Below are 15,916 nucleotides of genomic sequence, written 5' to 3'. Positions count from 1 at the left end.
CATAAAATGGACTAAATTAAATGCTGCAATTTCCGCCTAAATTAGTCCAAGTATCGATCAATATGAATGTGTCCCAAGTACAAGTAATGTTTTCGCTACCATACACTAAATCTGTTATGATCATGAGTAACAAACGAATTGTATATTTGGATCAGCTGACAAGATGAGGGTTTTGTATGAACGCACACTGAAACACATCTAGTGTGCAGCAGTTCACACAAATCGGAAACTACAAGTTCATGGTGAAGAAGAACATGTTGAGCAAAGTGGAAAGTGGATGGGGAAAAAAATTGGACCTGAAGCAGTTTTACCGTCAAAACAAAGATGTTGATGCATCGAATCAATTTCCCAGTGAACAAATACATGGCTTTCTCACTTCAGAAACCTGCAGAGATAAAAAAAACCAGTTTCAAATACGGGAACGAAATGGTGATCTGATTAAATTCCACCATGATGTGGTGCCAAACAAGCATTGCAAAAGGTCAATTAGAATGTACAGTATGCTAATTCACCACCCAATCAACGAGAGTATTATTTACACCTCGGCAATGCTGCTCAAGCAACTGCTCCAAATGGTTGTTAGCATTTGTTGTTGGATAGTCTCCCCATGTCTGTTCTCTCCTTTATGTAGTGAAATGTTGCTATTCACAGCAGTCAGCTGGCTAGAGGAGGGAAGTCACCATCATCTTTGAGCTGATATGGCTGATTTAGCCTGCACATTTTGGATATTTTGAAATGTTAAACATCATTGGTGTCACACACAAGAAGTCATTCTTTTTCCCAGAACCATGAAAGCTTTAACCATCCTATATGACCACAAATCCCACATTTAACAATCTAATGTACTACTGTCAGAAATCAATATTATCACTGAAACTTCAGGATTACATGGCTGTCTTCCTGAGCACCCAGGTGAACTCAGCCTTTGATCCACAGGACATATATATATATCTCGGATCCAACATCAAGCTCAGATTCAAAAGAACAAAAAAGAATGGTAATGGCAAATTACTCACAAAATAAGGGCAAAATGAAACAAAAGAAGTAAATTGAACCAGAACCCAGGATCAAATCAGCCTTGAACTGAAGTAAAAAAAACAATCTATAACAGTTCACAAACTAAAGGAGAATCAGGAAGCAAATAAAGGAGATAAAGAACAAAGAGATTTTTCTCCATCAATCACCATGGCTGGGACAATAAGGGAAAAAAAAAGTTGAGATTTGGATATGACAGCTAGCTGGATTCTCGCTCTATTACCTGTTACATTTTTTCACTTCCACTTTTTTTCCTCTTTCTTCTAGGCCTAATCTGGATTGCTTCTCATGGTTACAGGCAGCTGCCTACTATCAACCCGTTTTATGTTGTCAGTCCGTTCAAATTTATTTCTTAATCCCTCATGTTCCAGAACTATTTTCTAATGATGGTAAGCCATCCAATGAAAACAATACAAATAGAAAGTCGGTTGATATTCAATAAAACCTAAAACAATCCTAAATAATAAAACACTTCCATGAGTCTCCAGTCTTCACAATGCTCACAGACGAAAAAATAAATCTAAATATCACAAAGTGAAAGATCAGCAAAGCAAGACTATATCTAATCCTAATTAAATAATAATTTCATCAAAAATCTAATGTAACATACAATTATTGCAATATGGTGGATATGAAACTTCTATGGTATCATTACAACTGCAAATAACACTGCAAAGGTCTTAAAATCTATGTAGAACATTCTCAATGTAGCAGTAGTAATAGATACTAGTTTACTTCAAACAAAATCATTTGTGATAATTTATATGAATCAAAAGGCTGGATCTAGTCTCAAGTAACTTATGTCTTCTTCCCATCATAGTAACTTCTGATGGCTATCTTGATTTCGCATCTAAGAAAATACAACGCAAAACTACAAGATCAAATTCTGCTCACTAATAAAAATTCAAGGAAAGAATCTAACCATTCATTTTTCAAACTTTTAGGAGGCCTCTCAACTGTTGATGCAGGGACTGCTGACCCAGAGCCCTGACCAGTGGCATTAGCTGACTTTAAATTGCTGCCTCGTCCTGGTGAGGAAACTTCCACTGTAACAGGACCAAGAGACCCAAATTCAAGTTTGCGCTCTGGTGGATATGCATAGCCATTGCTTTGGGAAAATGCCGTAGAAACAGGAGGTGAAGACTGAGGGACGTCCAATGATATTGGCCTTTCATAACCATTTCCCATAGAAGGAGTTTGTGGCCATGGGGATGGCCAGTGATTCCTTTCCTCTGATAAACTACCATATTGTGGTGTGTCCATGTGACTATGTTTGCGGTTTCTTGAAAGGTGATTTGTAAGCATTTCATTCTTGCCTCTTCCTGATGAATGTTTCTCTCTGTATGCACGAGAATTCTGCAAAATTAAATGAATATTTAAGTTTGAGAATAGTTAGAATCTCTGTAGTCTGTAGTATAGGTTATGCTTGAAGTTGTAGGCTATGCCCTATGACATATATCTGGATTATGGATAATGCCATACCAATAAAGTAATGAACTAGTAAACTCAAATTGCAAGATACCGTGTCCGGAAGGTATGTGCCTGTTCCCCTTGTTTTTGTGGTATCTTTGGGACCATAATCATTACAGATCACAGGTGAGATCACATAATAACTTGGAGGAAAATGTGATGCTGAAACAAATCCATTTGCACCTATATGTGAGTACATGCTTTGCATTTCCCAGGAGTGCTTGCTTTGATACTGGGATGGAGATGCTTGGTAAATTGGAACCAGATATGGGTTTGATATGCATTCTTGGAACTCCTGAGCATGTTGAAGGTTGCTAAAGTACAGACGATAATCACCAGCTAGGCCTGATGATTTACTAAATCCGGAACTTGCATTATTAAAAGTTCCATCATTTGAGCAGTCCCCAAGGCTTGAATCTTCTGAAATTGTTGGTGATGTTTCATGAATAGAACCAGCAGCGATAGCAACCATTGATTTTGCACTACCGGATGCATTGATTTTGAGTTTCAATTCATCACAAGGAGCTGTAAGTCTGCCTGAAGATGCTCGTGGCATTCCACCATCCCTCGAATTCAAATTATCAACAGTCTCATCCTCAGCAATGTTTCCAACATGGAAGAACAAATGGGATGCATGATAAGCTTTTCCAGGTATCGAAGCCATACAATTTTCATCTGACAATCTTGAATCACATGGTCTGGTTGAAACAAGATCTCCGGGGTCATCAACCAAATGTTTGCCTGAAACATCTTCCGCAGGTACAATGGAACCGATTTTAGAACAGTCATGCAGCCAATTTGCATTATTATTCTGACTAGATGAATGCCTGTCAGGTTGCTTTTTCAATACGTGCTCCCAGTCCATATCTGAAGTCTTGATTGTATTTATCTTGTCACATAATTGTCCATTAGAGTCATCGGCTGATGAACTTGAAATATGAATCTCCTTGTTGACATCTTCAACTTTTAAGTTTGATAGCATAGATTCGACCCTAATAGTTCCACTGTCCAGACAACTAGAAGCTGCATCTTGTACATCAGGCCTTTCTCCACTTCCATGTCTATCCAAAGTACTTTTGAAGAACAAATTAATTTCATCTGCAATACTTTCAGGAGGTAATAGAAGTATCCGACCAAGTTTCTGAGCGCCATATGTAAATGCACTACGTATTCGATAAAAGTTACCTGTACATAATAGCACATAAGCAAAGAACTTAGCAAAAGGTCTTCACATGCATTGCAATACTGCACTTCAAGTAGAACCAAGCAAAAGGGAGAACACTACTAACCTTTACTGACACTGCGTCCAAGATTATTGTTTTGTTTCAATGGATCAACTATGTTTAAATGCTTCTGGGAAAATACCTGATAGTTGTTTCCATATACCCTAGATGGAACTGAAAACATTTCTGTGCACTCTTTAATAAATTCCTCAGTGAGTAGTAAACAGCTCCCAATAGTTTCTGGTGGCTCCACTGTGAAAGAACAATCCAAATGGTCACCAAGCAGTTAAAATGTCTCATACAATTACCAGGATTGCTAAACTGAGTCTGCTTTACCAACTAGGTTCGGTAGTGAAGAAATAGAAACAGGGCCATCTAAACTGATACAGTAATTGTCCCAATCAAATTTGCTGTAGTAGTCCAAAAACATATAGAGAACCTGCAAAATGACAGCATCATATAAGAACTAAAAGATGTTTAATGCCCAGAAACCTATTGCAAAAAAAAAAAAGGAAAATGGAAATTCTAGAAGTGAATCGCTTATCTCTTGGAACACTCACCGCTAGAGGGCCATCCAAATAATTATGGTACAGATGGAAGATATACAATACTAATATTTCCAATGCGTATGTAGAAATCAAACCATGATGAGAACCTAGAATGCGGCTTTCATAATAACACCATGCTTTGATCAACATTATACTGCGTTTGAAAAGATGATTTTTTCCAATTTTTCGATCAACCTACAAGACAGCACTGGATTTAAAATTTTCTGCTGATACGGAAAACTCGTGTTAGCAGTAAACATAATAATCTTGTCTCTTGTTAAGAAAAAAAATAAAGGGCCAAATATTTGAAGTTGGACCAGAAACTTTCGCTTTGTACCTTCTCAAGAAAGCAAAGTGTACAAAGCCCACCAATCTGATTGAATGATATATCAACCACAATATTCTGCACAATGCATTTGACAAGTTTAACCTGCCCACAGAAATTCACATCATAAGACTTAAAACGGACGATTGTTGCTGACGTTACAGCACTATCAACATAGCTAGAGTGATGTTTATCACTATCTGCCATGATACATAAGGTGGAAATGTGATTTTACAAAATCAGAAAATCACAGCTTTACAAAATTATAGATCACAACCAAGACAAAATGCATATTGAGATGACAACAATAATGTTTTTTCCTGGAGATCACAATTGTTGGTAGTGTGTAAAATAAAGGAACAAAAAAATTCTATCTTAAAATAGGGGTGAAAAAAAGACCTAGTAATGTGTGTATATCACTGCAGGTCCTTCCTAATTAATGTGAAAAAACAAAAGGCGGGCAATTGATAAAACACAACAAAAACGAATGATTTGGGTGAATACATTAAACAGCAGTAGCACCCTCATTCTATACAAATTGTTGTGCATTACTTCATTTGACAACATATCAATCTGCAATATGCATACATGTGTGTGCATACCTACCACTGCAGTAGCTTAGCAGCACCCAGTAGTATCTGATCCTTGGTACTTGAAGGCTTCAACCATTCAAGCTCTCATGGATGTTGATTGTTACATAATACATCCAAGGGACCAGAAACCAAAACTGTGTTTTCCTTAATTTTAAAATATATACCTAAATGGCTATTGTAACACAGTTTTGTCATCAACATTGTATCTCAATATGGTGTTAAACACAAAACACAAAATCAGGTAGTTTTGAGGGTTTTTAATTTTAACTAATAAAATTTAATCAAAATAGTAAATTTACTAATGAAATAGTTCATTTTAAGGTTTCTTGATCAATGAGTATGAGATGCTGAAAATAACTGAACCTTAGTGTTTATTTTTCAGGCACTTTAAATGCATCAGATCGCACAAAAATTGTCTCAATGTTCCATTTAATTGTACCGTCTCTTATTTTCCACCAAATGTCTAATCCAATAATACAGCAGTATGGTGGCTACAATAATAATCATATCATATATGAAGGAAATGAAACAAAGAAAATAAAATTAGAAATAGTTTTCAGAAGATCATAACAAAAAGGGAGTGACATATGGGAGGTTACAACGGTGGAAAGTAAGCAACAATTGAAGTTGAAGCCAGAGGACAGATTTAAAAAGTGAGAGAACTACTAATCATGAAAATTATTTTTTGAAAAGATTTTAGCAAAGAGTTCCTCGTCATTGGCCGACAACTTTGTTGTTTATAGACCTTAATCAGGACCCTAAAACTTGCTATCTAGGAGACAATGATAACAATAACATATGAAAGAAATTTTATTTCTTAATAGTGATCATAATCCAACATAATATTTTATAAAATGAGATATTTAGAACGTCTAAAACTCAACTCCTAACAGATTAATTACTCTCCTACCTGAATCCAGATGAAGTCAAAGGACTCTAAACAATAACAAATTGATTAAGAGTTTATTATGTTAGACTCCACTCATACTTGAACTTAAACTCAAATCTAAAATTGTGCTAAACCTGAGGAATATCAGTATCGCTGATATATTTGAAGCCAACCAAGAAAAAAATTAAATTATTAATTCTGTTGGAAATGTTTATGATACTAAAAGACCTAGAAATAAAATTTAATTAAACAATATTTGAAGGTTTATAATATTTGTATCAGGCAGGCAAACAGCAGTTCTAATGGCATAAAAATTATTTTGATTTGATTAACACAAGTCTCAAAATATGATCGATTTGGTAATTCCTGCATCTGATGATAGTCAAATCAAAATAATGTTCTGAGTACACAATTTAAATGATCCTATGCTTTTAATGCACAAACGCTCTCTATGATTTCATCTTGTGTTTGTCTGATAGGCATCCATATATAATTCATGAATTTTGGTTTTATACGATCTGAAGTCTGAACATCATCATAGATTATGTCCAATAGTGCTGATCTTGATTTTGAAGGTATCTAATATCAACCATATCAAAATATGTTGTATGATGTAAACATAGTTTTTTTTTTTTGTCTCCATGCATAGGCCAAAAGTTATAAAAGTCTTCAGCAACAAACTCTTTTAGGTATCATGCCTACAAAACATGATCAATAGTGCTGATCTTAATTTTTTTTGTCTTCAGCAACAAACTCTTTTAGGTATCATGCCTACAAAATATGAAGAAAACGAAAACATGACCAGTATGCATAATTAGAGCATAAAGGAAAACCATTTTTGGTAAGATGCATCTTTGTTTCTCGCATACTAGAGAGAGAAACACAATCAAGGCACATGCATCAGACAGATGCTTAATTGATGTATGTCATTTCTTTTAAAAGTATGTCATTGACTTCAGTTTGTCAGAAAATAGACTGTATGATCTTTCATCATTAAGCAGGACATGTATTAGTATTCCCTGGTAAATCAAAACATCAGGGGATAACATTTATGGCATAAGTTAGGTTTTTAAGTTGTCTGCAATCAATGCTTATAACAAATAGAAGTAAAAATTTGTCCTCATAGAATATTGAAATCATACAAGCTGCTCAAAAGATGACAGCATTAGTACAAGAAATTATATGTACACAATTGTAAAATGTGCCGTACAAAAACTTTTTCATTATAATACCCAAGCATTTGAATGATAACAAGCTCTAAAGATCCACTATGATTAGGAGGAAAAAAAATTTAAGGAGAAAGGGAACGGATATATTCCCCATTTAGATAGGTAGGAGAGGAAAAAAGGGAAGTATCACTGGTAGCTTCTTTATACCCCGTCTCTCTCCCTTCTTTTTGGGACAACTAATTGTAAAATGTGGACTCAGGAGAAAATTGTCATATTTACCTATTCTCCTCCCTTTCTCCTCTCCATTCTCTCAATCCAGAGAGAGTACAAGTTATTCAGATTCATCTGCACATTTAATTGGCTAAAATTCTGAAGAAACCAATATAGATAAAGTTAAACACAGACCACTAAGAACAGTTTGTGATGATGCATAAAAAATCTTGCAAAGATACAAAATGTCACATAATTAGATATTGAACAAAAATTTAGGAGGATGAGGAACCTCAGCACGAATGAGTTGTACATCCTTCACTTCAAATTTAGCATCCTTATTCTGTTCTTCTTCTCCAAGAACTGCACATACCTCACTTGCCAAGGTGTCTTCTGTATTTGGAATACCAAATGTAGTCAGATCAATATCCCCATCAGGAAGATATGTCTTCAGAGGAACTGATCCAAATGGAAACACCTAATGAAATTTGCATTAGCAATAAAAAATATTAACACAAAATTTAAGAACACCATGAAAAAACTTTAGTTGTAAAAGTGTCAGATCCATTCTATAAAATGAGATTGTTCATCTCAGATTTAAAACTTCTGAGGTTAATCTCACTTTTGTTGCTAACAAAGAAGCCACATCTATGGTGAACTCGATAGGATAATGTGAAAGAGAAGAACTCTGAGATCAAAAAAGGAGCGCCCTTGATTGTGGCAAATGAAATAGGAGTGAACCAGATTTGGTTGCCAAACTCTCCACAGTGCTTACACAATAAAGTAGTACAATCTCCACCTACACTAGAGCAACACTCACTGATTTGCAGGTGACTAAGTTCAATCACATCATCACCAGTGTCAACAAAGGCAAAAGAATTGAATAACTGCATGACCGCAGAGTGCCACAATGATTATGCCTAAGATAAGGTGTTGGGGACACCAAATCTTTGTGTGGTTGTAGGAACTTCAATGTACTTGAAACATTAAGGTGTAAAACAAAAGTCCAAAATTTTATCTAAACATTGCTTATGTTTGAGAATTCTTGAAACATATATAAATGATATGAGTGTCCTAGAAATATGCAATGTACCAACATAAACAATTGCAGATGGTCCAAATTGCTTAACCATTTCTAAGTATCTGACAAGTGTTGGTTTCCAACACGAACACCACAGGGACATGACAAACAATTTTTCTTTGTACTTCATATATCCTCACCAAGCCAGGAAAAACCAAAGTCACAAGTTTGATCCTCGGCCACGTCTAGCTAAAAAATCATAACAGATATGCATTATTACCTACACCAACTTGCCGATAACAATGGGAAAATAAATGAATGTGCTGAACCACAACTTGGACAATATTTTTTCAAAAAAAATAATTTAACTTTTAGCCAATGCCAAGAACAAATATAGAGGGAGACCTAAAACTAATAGTAGGCACAATAAAAAGATATCTAAATTCTCTTGAATTCACTAGGAATATTCACTACATAGAGCTTAATGAACATTATAAACATGCTACGAGGCACTCATCTATGATGGGTACAAGGTTCCGAGCGATAATGTCTACTAGGACCTTGTAGCTGGCATCTGTGCTTCCTTGAAGCATGTACAAGGAGACCATAAAACATCGACTGTGCGACACGCAATATGAGCAAGGGCAGTAGTGGAAGTGAACCAAGTCAATTCAGTGAATCATCCACAGTAATAACATTTATCGGCCCAAAGAAATGACAGCATAAAGCAACCAACTGCCCCTCCTCAACTGCAAGATATACAGCATGATGCTACAAGATTTCATAAACTAAACAAACATAGACTGACAATGCATGCACAAAGAAAATGAAGAAGGATATAGGAAAGTTATTACCAGGTGGTTCAACTTCCACAGAACCTCGGCCCATACAACCCAGTGAAGAAGGATAAAAGAAAAGCTAGTACTAGGTGGTTCAACTTCCATGGCACCTATCTTGATGAAGAGGTTGTAGAATCAGAAGGCAGCTATCACATACAACCTCCTAAATCGAAGGAAATGCATGGCACCTATCTTGATGAGGAGGTCATCGAACTGAAAGATTGGATAAAATCGTTCAAAAAGCAATGAGACCTCTATGATGTTATGTTGATGTGCGACAATCGATTCAAACCCACCAAAATGAGTATCATCAACTTCCTTGTATATTGCAACAAAAGAATGGTTTTCCACAAACCGATTGATGCATCGAACAAATTCAGGATGTAAACTATGTTGAGGGTTTGATGAACATAAAGGAGATTGACCCATGATATATTGTGTAGGTGGTGAACAATAACGAAGTGGATTTCAAGAAAGCTCAACAGCAATAGACAGAGCACAAAGAAAAACTATTTTGGACACTATGTGCAGCACATTGTATGGACTTGATGATGAAGAATATTGGTAAGCGATCATGAGGACAATGTCTTGGGTACAATCAATCACAAAGTTCATCTACAATCATTGCTGAGTGCACGCCTTGATGCAGAAGTTCACACATGGAGAGATCCTCCGTCCAAGTATCACTTTGTCACAAATCTTATCGCACTGAAGTACATTCAACAAGGCAAATTTGGACTGAAGTCAGTACTCACATCAACAGAATGGGTTGAGTCTTGATATTCCAATTTGTCTGCCAAAAAAGAAAGTGGAGAAATACAACAACCTGTTTTCAAGGTTTTGAGATTCTATGTCCGAGATTATCAAAGCAGTTGAGCCACTATAAGAAAAGTTGATATGAAGAGGAGGCACAAAGAGGCTACTCGATACATATGTTTCAGTCAGCTAAGGAGCGAAAGATTGATCAGTATATCCAAATCTTTGCTCATAGGTGAAACATACTTAGAAATTTTGAATTCATTTAAAATTTAAATATATCATGTTGATGCATCAATGGCAGGCGACACACAATCTACCAGTATAATTTGTCGTGGAAGTAATTCTAAGCTTCAGTCAGACAGACCTACAATATTGACATAAAACTTCAAAAGATCGAGGATCCCGATTCGTCGGTCTCGGAGACTCCTCGTGCAGTTTTGTGGTAGAAGCATATATACATCACCGTATCTCGATATTTTATTTTGCTCAAATTTTAGAATTTTGACACCTAATCCAACATCTCAACTCTTTTCTTCGTGATGGGATGCTTCAATAGGTGAAAGCTACTTCTTCGACAAAGGACCAAGCAATAAAGTGTTTTCCTTGATGAATCTGAAAACACAAGAATTTCTATTTTTGATCCTTATGGCCTAGAATTTCTATTGATTTATAGCTTAAATATACTTCAAAGAAAAAAACCTAATATTGAGGGTTTTTTTTATTTTCAGCTAATTTTTCAGTCATTTTCATGAAATTACTATATGTTGTGTGCCAATGCTTCGATTCAGTTCGGTATTTTCCGGTCCGGTCGTGGACCGATATGTATGGCCGATACAAAATTCTAAACCATGATAAATATTATATATTATCAAAAAATAAACAATTAGACAAAAATAATAACAATAACAAAGGAAGCTGTGGCAATCATGGTGTCAATCCAAAATTACTCGATATAAGAAACAAGAAACATCAAAAGTTGCAAAGTATAATCCAACAAACAGGGTAAACAGGATACTCAATGAACACCCAAGAAACACAATTCAAAGAACAATGTAAAGATTCAGTCCATGAAAAATGGACCACAACCATCCAATCACATGCTACAAAACAGAAATTGGTTGCAAGAGATCATGCGAACTTAAATTGAAAACAGAACCACCAAGATCAAGTATTACGAATTCTAAAGAAACTCAAGATTCATAAGAAAATCACTAACTTTAAGAAGAAAACTGACCAATAAGTTCAACAGATGGAAACAGGACAAAAGGAAAACAAGTATAGAAGACGCACCTCAGTTTTGATGCGCGTTCTGAGCAGCTGCTGCACGTAATCCACAACCGCCTTCCGCCTCTGTTCGGAAACCACCGTGAGGCGAATGCACCGCAAAACCTCTCGAGTGGCCTCCTCGGCCCGTTGCCAATTCTCGTCCTTGATCGCGGAGGGATGCGGATTAGGCTCGTGCCACCGCGAGCGAGGTGAATGGTGACCCTCCGACGCGTCGCCGTTGGCCAGCGGCGGCCACGACTGCAGATCGCCCATTCCAGAAAGAAGTCGACCCCCGGGAACAAAAGGCTCCCGGACTTCCCAATCCACGGCGAAAGAATCACGGTAGGATCGAGCGATCGATGCAATCAAGAGGAAGGGCTCCCCTGACTCGATCGGGATTCAGTGGGGGAACGAAGGGGCGACAAAAGATCGCAAGAAACGGGCGGAAAGGAGAGATCCGTGGGGGAGGAATTGGGCGGGGGTGGGGGGGGGGGGGGCCGCGGAAGAGGGCGGAGTTAGGATGGGGTTTAGGGATCGGGAGCCGTTTCGAGGTTTCCAAGGGGATCGGTTTCCGGGACTTGGGCGGAAACCCCCTCGGCCGCGTGGAAGAACTATAACGAAGAGAAGGAAGCCCTTCAAAAGGTCGCTTTTTTTCCAATTATTTTTATAGGGGAAAAAGAAAAATTATTAAGACAACATAATCCACTAGTTTTTTTTTCTGTTTAATATTTAATTTATTTTTATTTGCACACAATAAGAATAATATAAAAGGCACATGCAATATGACTAATTTGTCTTTAAGCCCCGTGAACTCACATGAGATATACATATATATATATATATATATAACCAAATAATTTTTGAATTATGGTGAAAACATGTATCCTTTAATTGCTATACATGTTTTATTTTTAATATATCCTTTTATATGTTTTCTAAATAAAAAATGATAGTGCAAACAAGATATACTTAATATGTGTGTCATGTATTCTTAATTATCACATATTTGAGATAAAGAAAGAATATTCATTACTCGTAGACTATGAGGACAATCTTATCACTATATCGACATCATCTACATGAGTAAGAGTAAGACTTTGGTTACTCCATAGTGACACGAAATGCATATTATTATAATATTATACGATAATATCAATCATCAAATTTGTGTTTTCCACATTAAAAGAAATTAGTTATCCTTTTCTTATCGTAGATCCATTTGAATTTTATGGATGTTGATAACCAAGAGAGACATAATTGGTCTTTAGAGAGAAACCTTCGTATAATTGTAGCTCCATTGAAGACCCGTCTCTCCCACAAGGAGAGGATTTTGGAAAGTCAACACGAGAGTTCATTATCTAATTCATTAATTCATCAGCTGACTCCTTCAACGTACGAAGAGCACCTTCGACCAAACTCGAAACTTTTGGTTTTGGTTGTAAAGTGAATGATTTCATGAATCTTTCCCAGAGATCAAACTCGAGAATGTAATCATTGCCCGTACAAATAAAATCTTTCTTGGATTCAATTATTTGCTAGCAATCCAAGAAGCTACCTTCCAGTATAATGTTATGACTTCAAAATTCATCCTAAAACTTATGATTTTTTAGTTGAAATTTAAGAATGATAAAATACATTCATCCTCTAAAGTAAAACTGATATGACTTTGATGTTTTCGGATCCCTCGGTCAATATTATCCGATAAGATCCATACTATTCATCATTGGAATAACGAAGAATTATCTGACACTTTTAACCCTTCCAAAGTGGATGGATTTTAATATGAAACTAAATATGATATTACCAAGATCTAAACAGATTACATTAGTTATCTAATTTTGGCCTAACACATCATGGACAATAATAGATGACTGAGAGATGAACTGAGGTGGAGCTACGTGCTCCCTTCGTGTCAGGGAGGACACAAGCATCTTAGGACCACATCATCATCCTGGGGCAGGCACATGATCTCTTTCTCTCTCTCTCTCTCTCTCTCTCTCTCTCTCTCTCTCTCTCTCATGCAGATGCAGCAAGCGGACACGGCTGACATCTCAATCCCTTCAAGATAAGCAATGCCCAAAGCCACACAGCAAAATATCTCTCACCCAGTATCGGCCACCGGGACCCAATCGGTGACCAAAGCATGCATCATGCTCATGCTACTAGTGTCAGATTCAAAGCTTTGAGAACTGCTGGATTCAGTGCCATGGTGTTCCGTAGATGTTTTCATGTCGCTCCTTTTGTCTTCCCATGCCTGCAACCCAGTCTTCTTCCCTGCGCTCAGTGTGTGATGGTTATCATCCCTTCTTCCCTCCTTATTCCTTGTTGCTAAAGCTAAAAGGGATGCCTTCTCCCATGTCTCCATCCTCCTCAGATTCCTCGCACCATCACTGCCCAAAAGAGTATTCGCCGAGAGACCAGTGAGAACCTAAAGAAAGAGAGGGATTCCTCTTTCGCCTGGCATAATTGGCTTCCGTTACTTCTCGCTGTGCGCCACAGAGAAGGGTCGCATGACGGCGTCCGCGCGCAGGCTGCTGGGCGCGTTCTCCGATACGCACGCGGCGGCCAACGGGACCAGGCCGCACACGGGCAGCGGCAATGCGGATTTCGACACCAACATGGTCATCATCCTGGCGGCGCTGCTCTGCGCCCTCATCTTCGCGCTGGGGCTGAACTCCATCGTGCGGTGCGCGCTGCGGTGCGGGCGGCGTCTGGCGTTCGAGACCCCCGAGGAGGCGGCCACCAGGCTGGCGGCGACGGGGCTCGAGAAGCGGGCGCTCCGCCGCATCCCCGTGGCGGTGTACGGCTCCGGGGCCGACATCCCCGCCACCGACTGCCCCATCTGCCTCACCGAGTTCGCCGACGGCGAGAAGGTCCGGGTGCTCCCGCGGTGCCACCACGGGTTCCACGTCAGGTGCATCGACAAGTGGCTAGCTTCCCACTCCTCCTGCCCGACCTGCCGGCAGTCGCTGCTCGACCATGGCACGGGGGACGGCGCATGCCGCAGCAACGGCGGCGGACATGGCGAGCTCACACTGGCCTAGCCAGTCGAGGTCCTCAGCTCTGGGTTCTTCTCGACAATCAAATTGTTTCGGCATGTAAATTTGTAGGCTTGGCGTGGAAACAGAGGAAGAAGATTGTGTCAAAAACAACTCTTCTTTTTCTTGATTTCTTTATGACTTTTTTTTTTCTATTTTATTTTTAGAGACAAAATGATTTCTGTTCTCCTATTTAAAATTCTAGCTTTAGAGTCTATTTAAGAACACAGACTAAGAAATCAACAGTTGGCTCTCATTATATTTCTGTGTTCTTAATTACATTTGAATGTTTTTTTTCCCCTATATTACATGCTGCAGAACTGTTTGGTCAAAGTAAGATCACTAATTTTTCGATTATGATTTGTCATTGAAAAAAAACTGTATAATAGCATAAATTGAGGATTAAGAAGTTTTGGTAAAGATAATTCCATACATACTGCTGCTTTTTCGAGGCACTTGTAATGGTTTTCATGGCTCTGTCGGATGATGTATGAGTGAGTTTGGGTAGAAAAGTTAGAATGGATTATTATCTCTTAAATCGATGAAGAAATATTCTTATTATATTGTATTCATGTTCATTCCAACATCGATACATCCAACTTTCCGATCATATCGGCCGAAACAATCATGGTGCATCCGCAAAGTCAAGCTCGTACCTCTTCCGGTACAACGGTTAATCCCTTTAGATCGATAGACGACGTCATGGAGTCTCTCTCGGCGAAGAGGAGAGAGAGAAACACGGTAAAAAGACAATAGAGAGGAAAAGAAAGCATAACTCGATTTCTCTTTCCATTTGTTCCTCGCTCTTTCTCTCTGTAGAGCTCGAGAAGCTTAACTTCCCACAGTGCGACACCATCGGAGGGTGAAAGCTCTCTTCTTCACCCCCACCACTGACAGTTTCTCTCTCTCTCTCTCGCTCCTATCATAGAGGTTCTCTCCGAGAGAGGAGACTTCGCCGTCGATGGGACTCTTAGCTCCTGTAGTATACCACAATGTTGTTTTGGCTTGAAAAAGAATGTGGTTCCGAGGACAAATGCATATGATCAGATTCATCCATTCCTTTATCGATCTTTTTATCATCATCAACCATATTTATTGTGGGTTCGGTTGATCCATGGAATAGTGGGAAGAGTGGGAAAGCTGATTGAGATGACGATAGAGAATAGGTCATGGTGCACTAGGAATCCATGGAATAGAATCCGATCTACAAGTCGTCTTCTCTACTTTGGTAGCCCCCCACCATCTCATTCCTCGAGCCAAGGAATGTCGAGTGAGGGGGGGGGGGGGGGACCTGCTTAAGGATTAAGCAAGCCATCCCCCTGCGCAAGTGTCCAACGTTCTCTCGATTGATCGTGTCGATGATGATGGTGCTCACGCAATGCGGTGACATGTCATCTCGTGTTTCTTCTCACCCTAATTGCTCCGCATTTAAGCCTTCTTTTCAAGGACAAGTTGAGCTTAATTACTTTCTGATGTGCATATCTAAGCAATTGACCTCATAAGAGTCCATTTATTGTCCTGTCTTAGATGA

General features: G+C 38.4%; 2 protein-coding genes across 3 annotated transcripts; one reads left to right on the top strand and one right to left on the bottom strand.

The window, feature by feature from the left end:
* Positions 1–76: 76 nt before the first annotated feature.
* On the bottom strand, positions 77–11,914 carry LOC135639997 (uncharacterized). Of its 2 annotated transcripts, XM_065154069.1 has the most exons (10): positions 11,372–11,899; positions 7,755–7,940; positions 4,614–4,706; positions 4,289–4,471; positions 4,065–4,167; positions 3,795–3,980; positions 2,558–3,690; positions 1,958–2,391; positions 542–712; positions 77–385 (listed from the first exon to the last, which is right to left on the bottom strand). In XM_065154069.1, exons 1-9 carry the CDS (start codon positions 11,618–11,620, stop codon positions 655–657), a joined length of 2,625 nt encoding a protein of 874 aa, XP_065010141.1. In that variant the 5' UTR covers positions 11,621–11,899; the 3' UTR covers positions 77–385; positions 542–654. The 2 variants fall into 2 exon arrangements, with proteins under 2 accessions (XP_065010141.1, XP_065010147.1); XM_065154075.1 differs by lacking the exons at positions 77–385; positions 542–712 and having other exon boundaries at positions 2,195–2,391; positions 2,518–3,690; positions 11,372–11,914.
* Positions 11,915–13,424: 1,510 nt separating this feature from the next.
* On the top strand, positions 13,425–14,646 carry LOC135639987 (RING-H2 finger protein ATL74-like). The gene is made up of 2 exons (XM_065154058.1): positions 13,425–13,640; positions 13,722–14,646. Exon 2 carries the CDS (start codon positions 13,858–13,860, stop codon positions 14,389–14,391), a length of 534 nt encoding a protein of 177 aa, XP_065010130.1. The 5' UTR covers positions 13,425–13,640; positions 13,722–13,857; the 3' UTR covers positions 14,392–14,646.
* Positions 14,647–15,916: the final 1,270 nt, after the last annotated feature.

This window comes from Musa acuminata, chromosome BXJ1-4, assembly GCF_036884655.1.
Source record: "Musa acuminata AAA Group cultivar baxijiao chromosome BXJ1-4, Cavendish_Baxijiao_AAA, whole genome shotgun sequence".
NCBI lineage: Eukaryota > Viridiplantae > Streptophyta > Magnoliopsida > Zingiberales > Musaceae > Musa > Musa acuminata.
The sequence above is the reverse complement of the archived record's forward strand: the minus strand, read 5'-3'. Positions and strand labels throughout refer to the sequence as shown.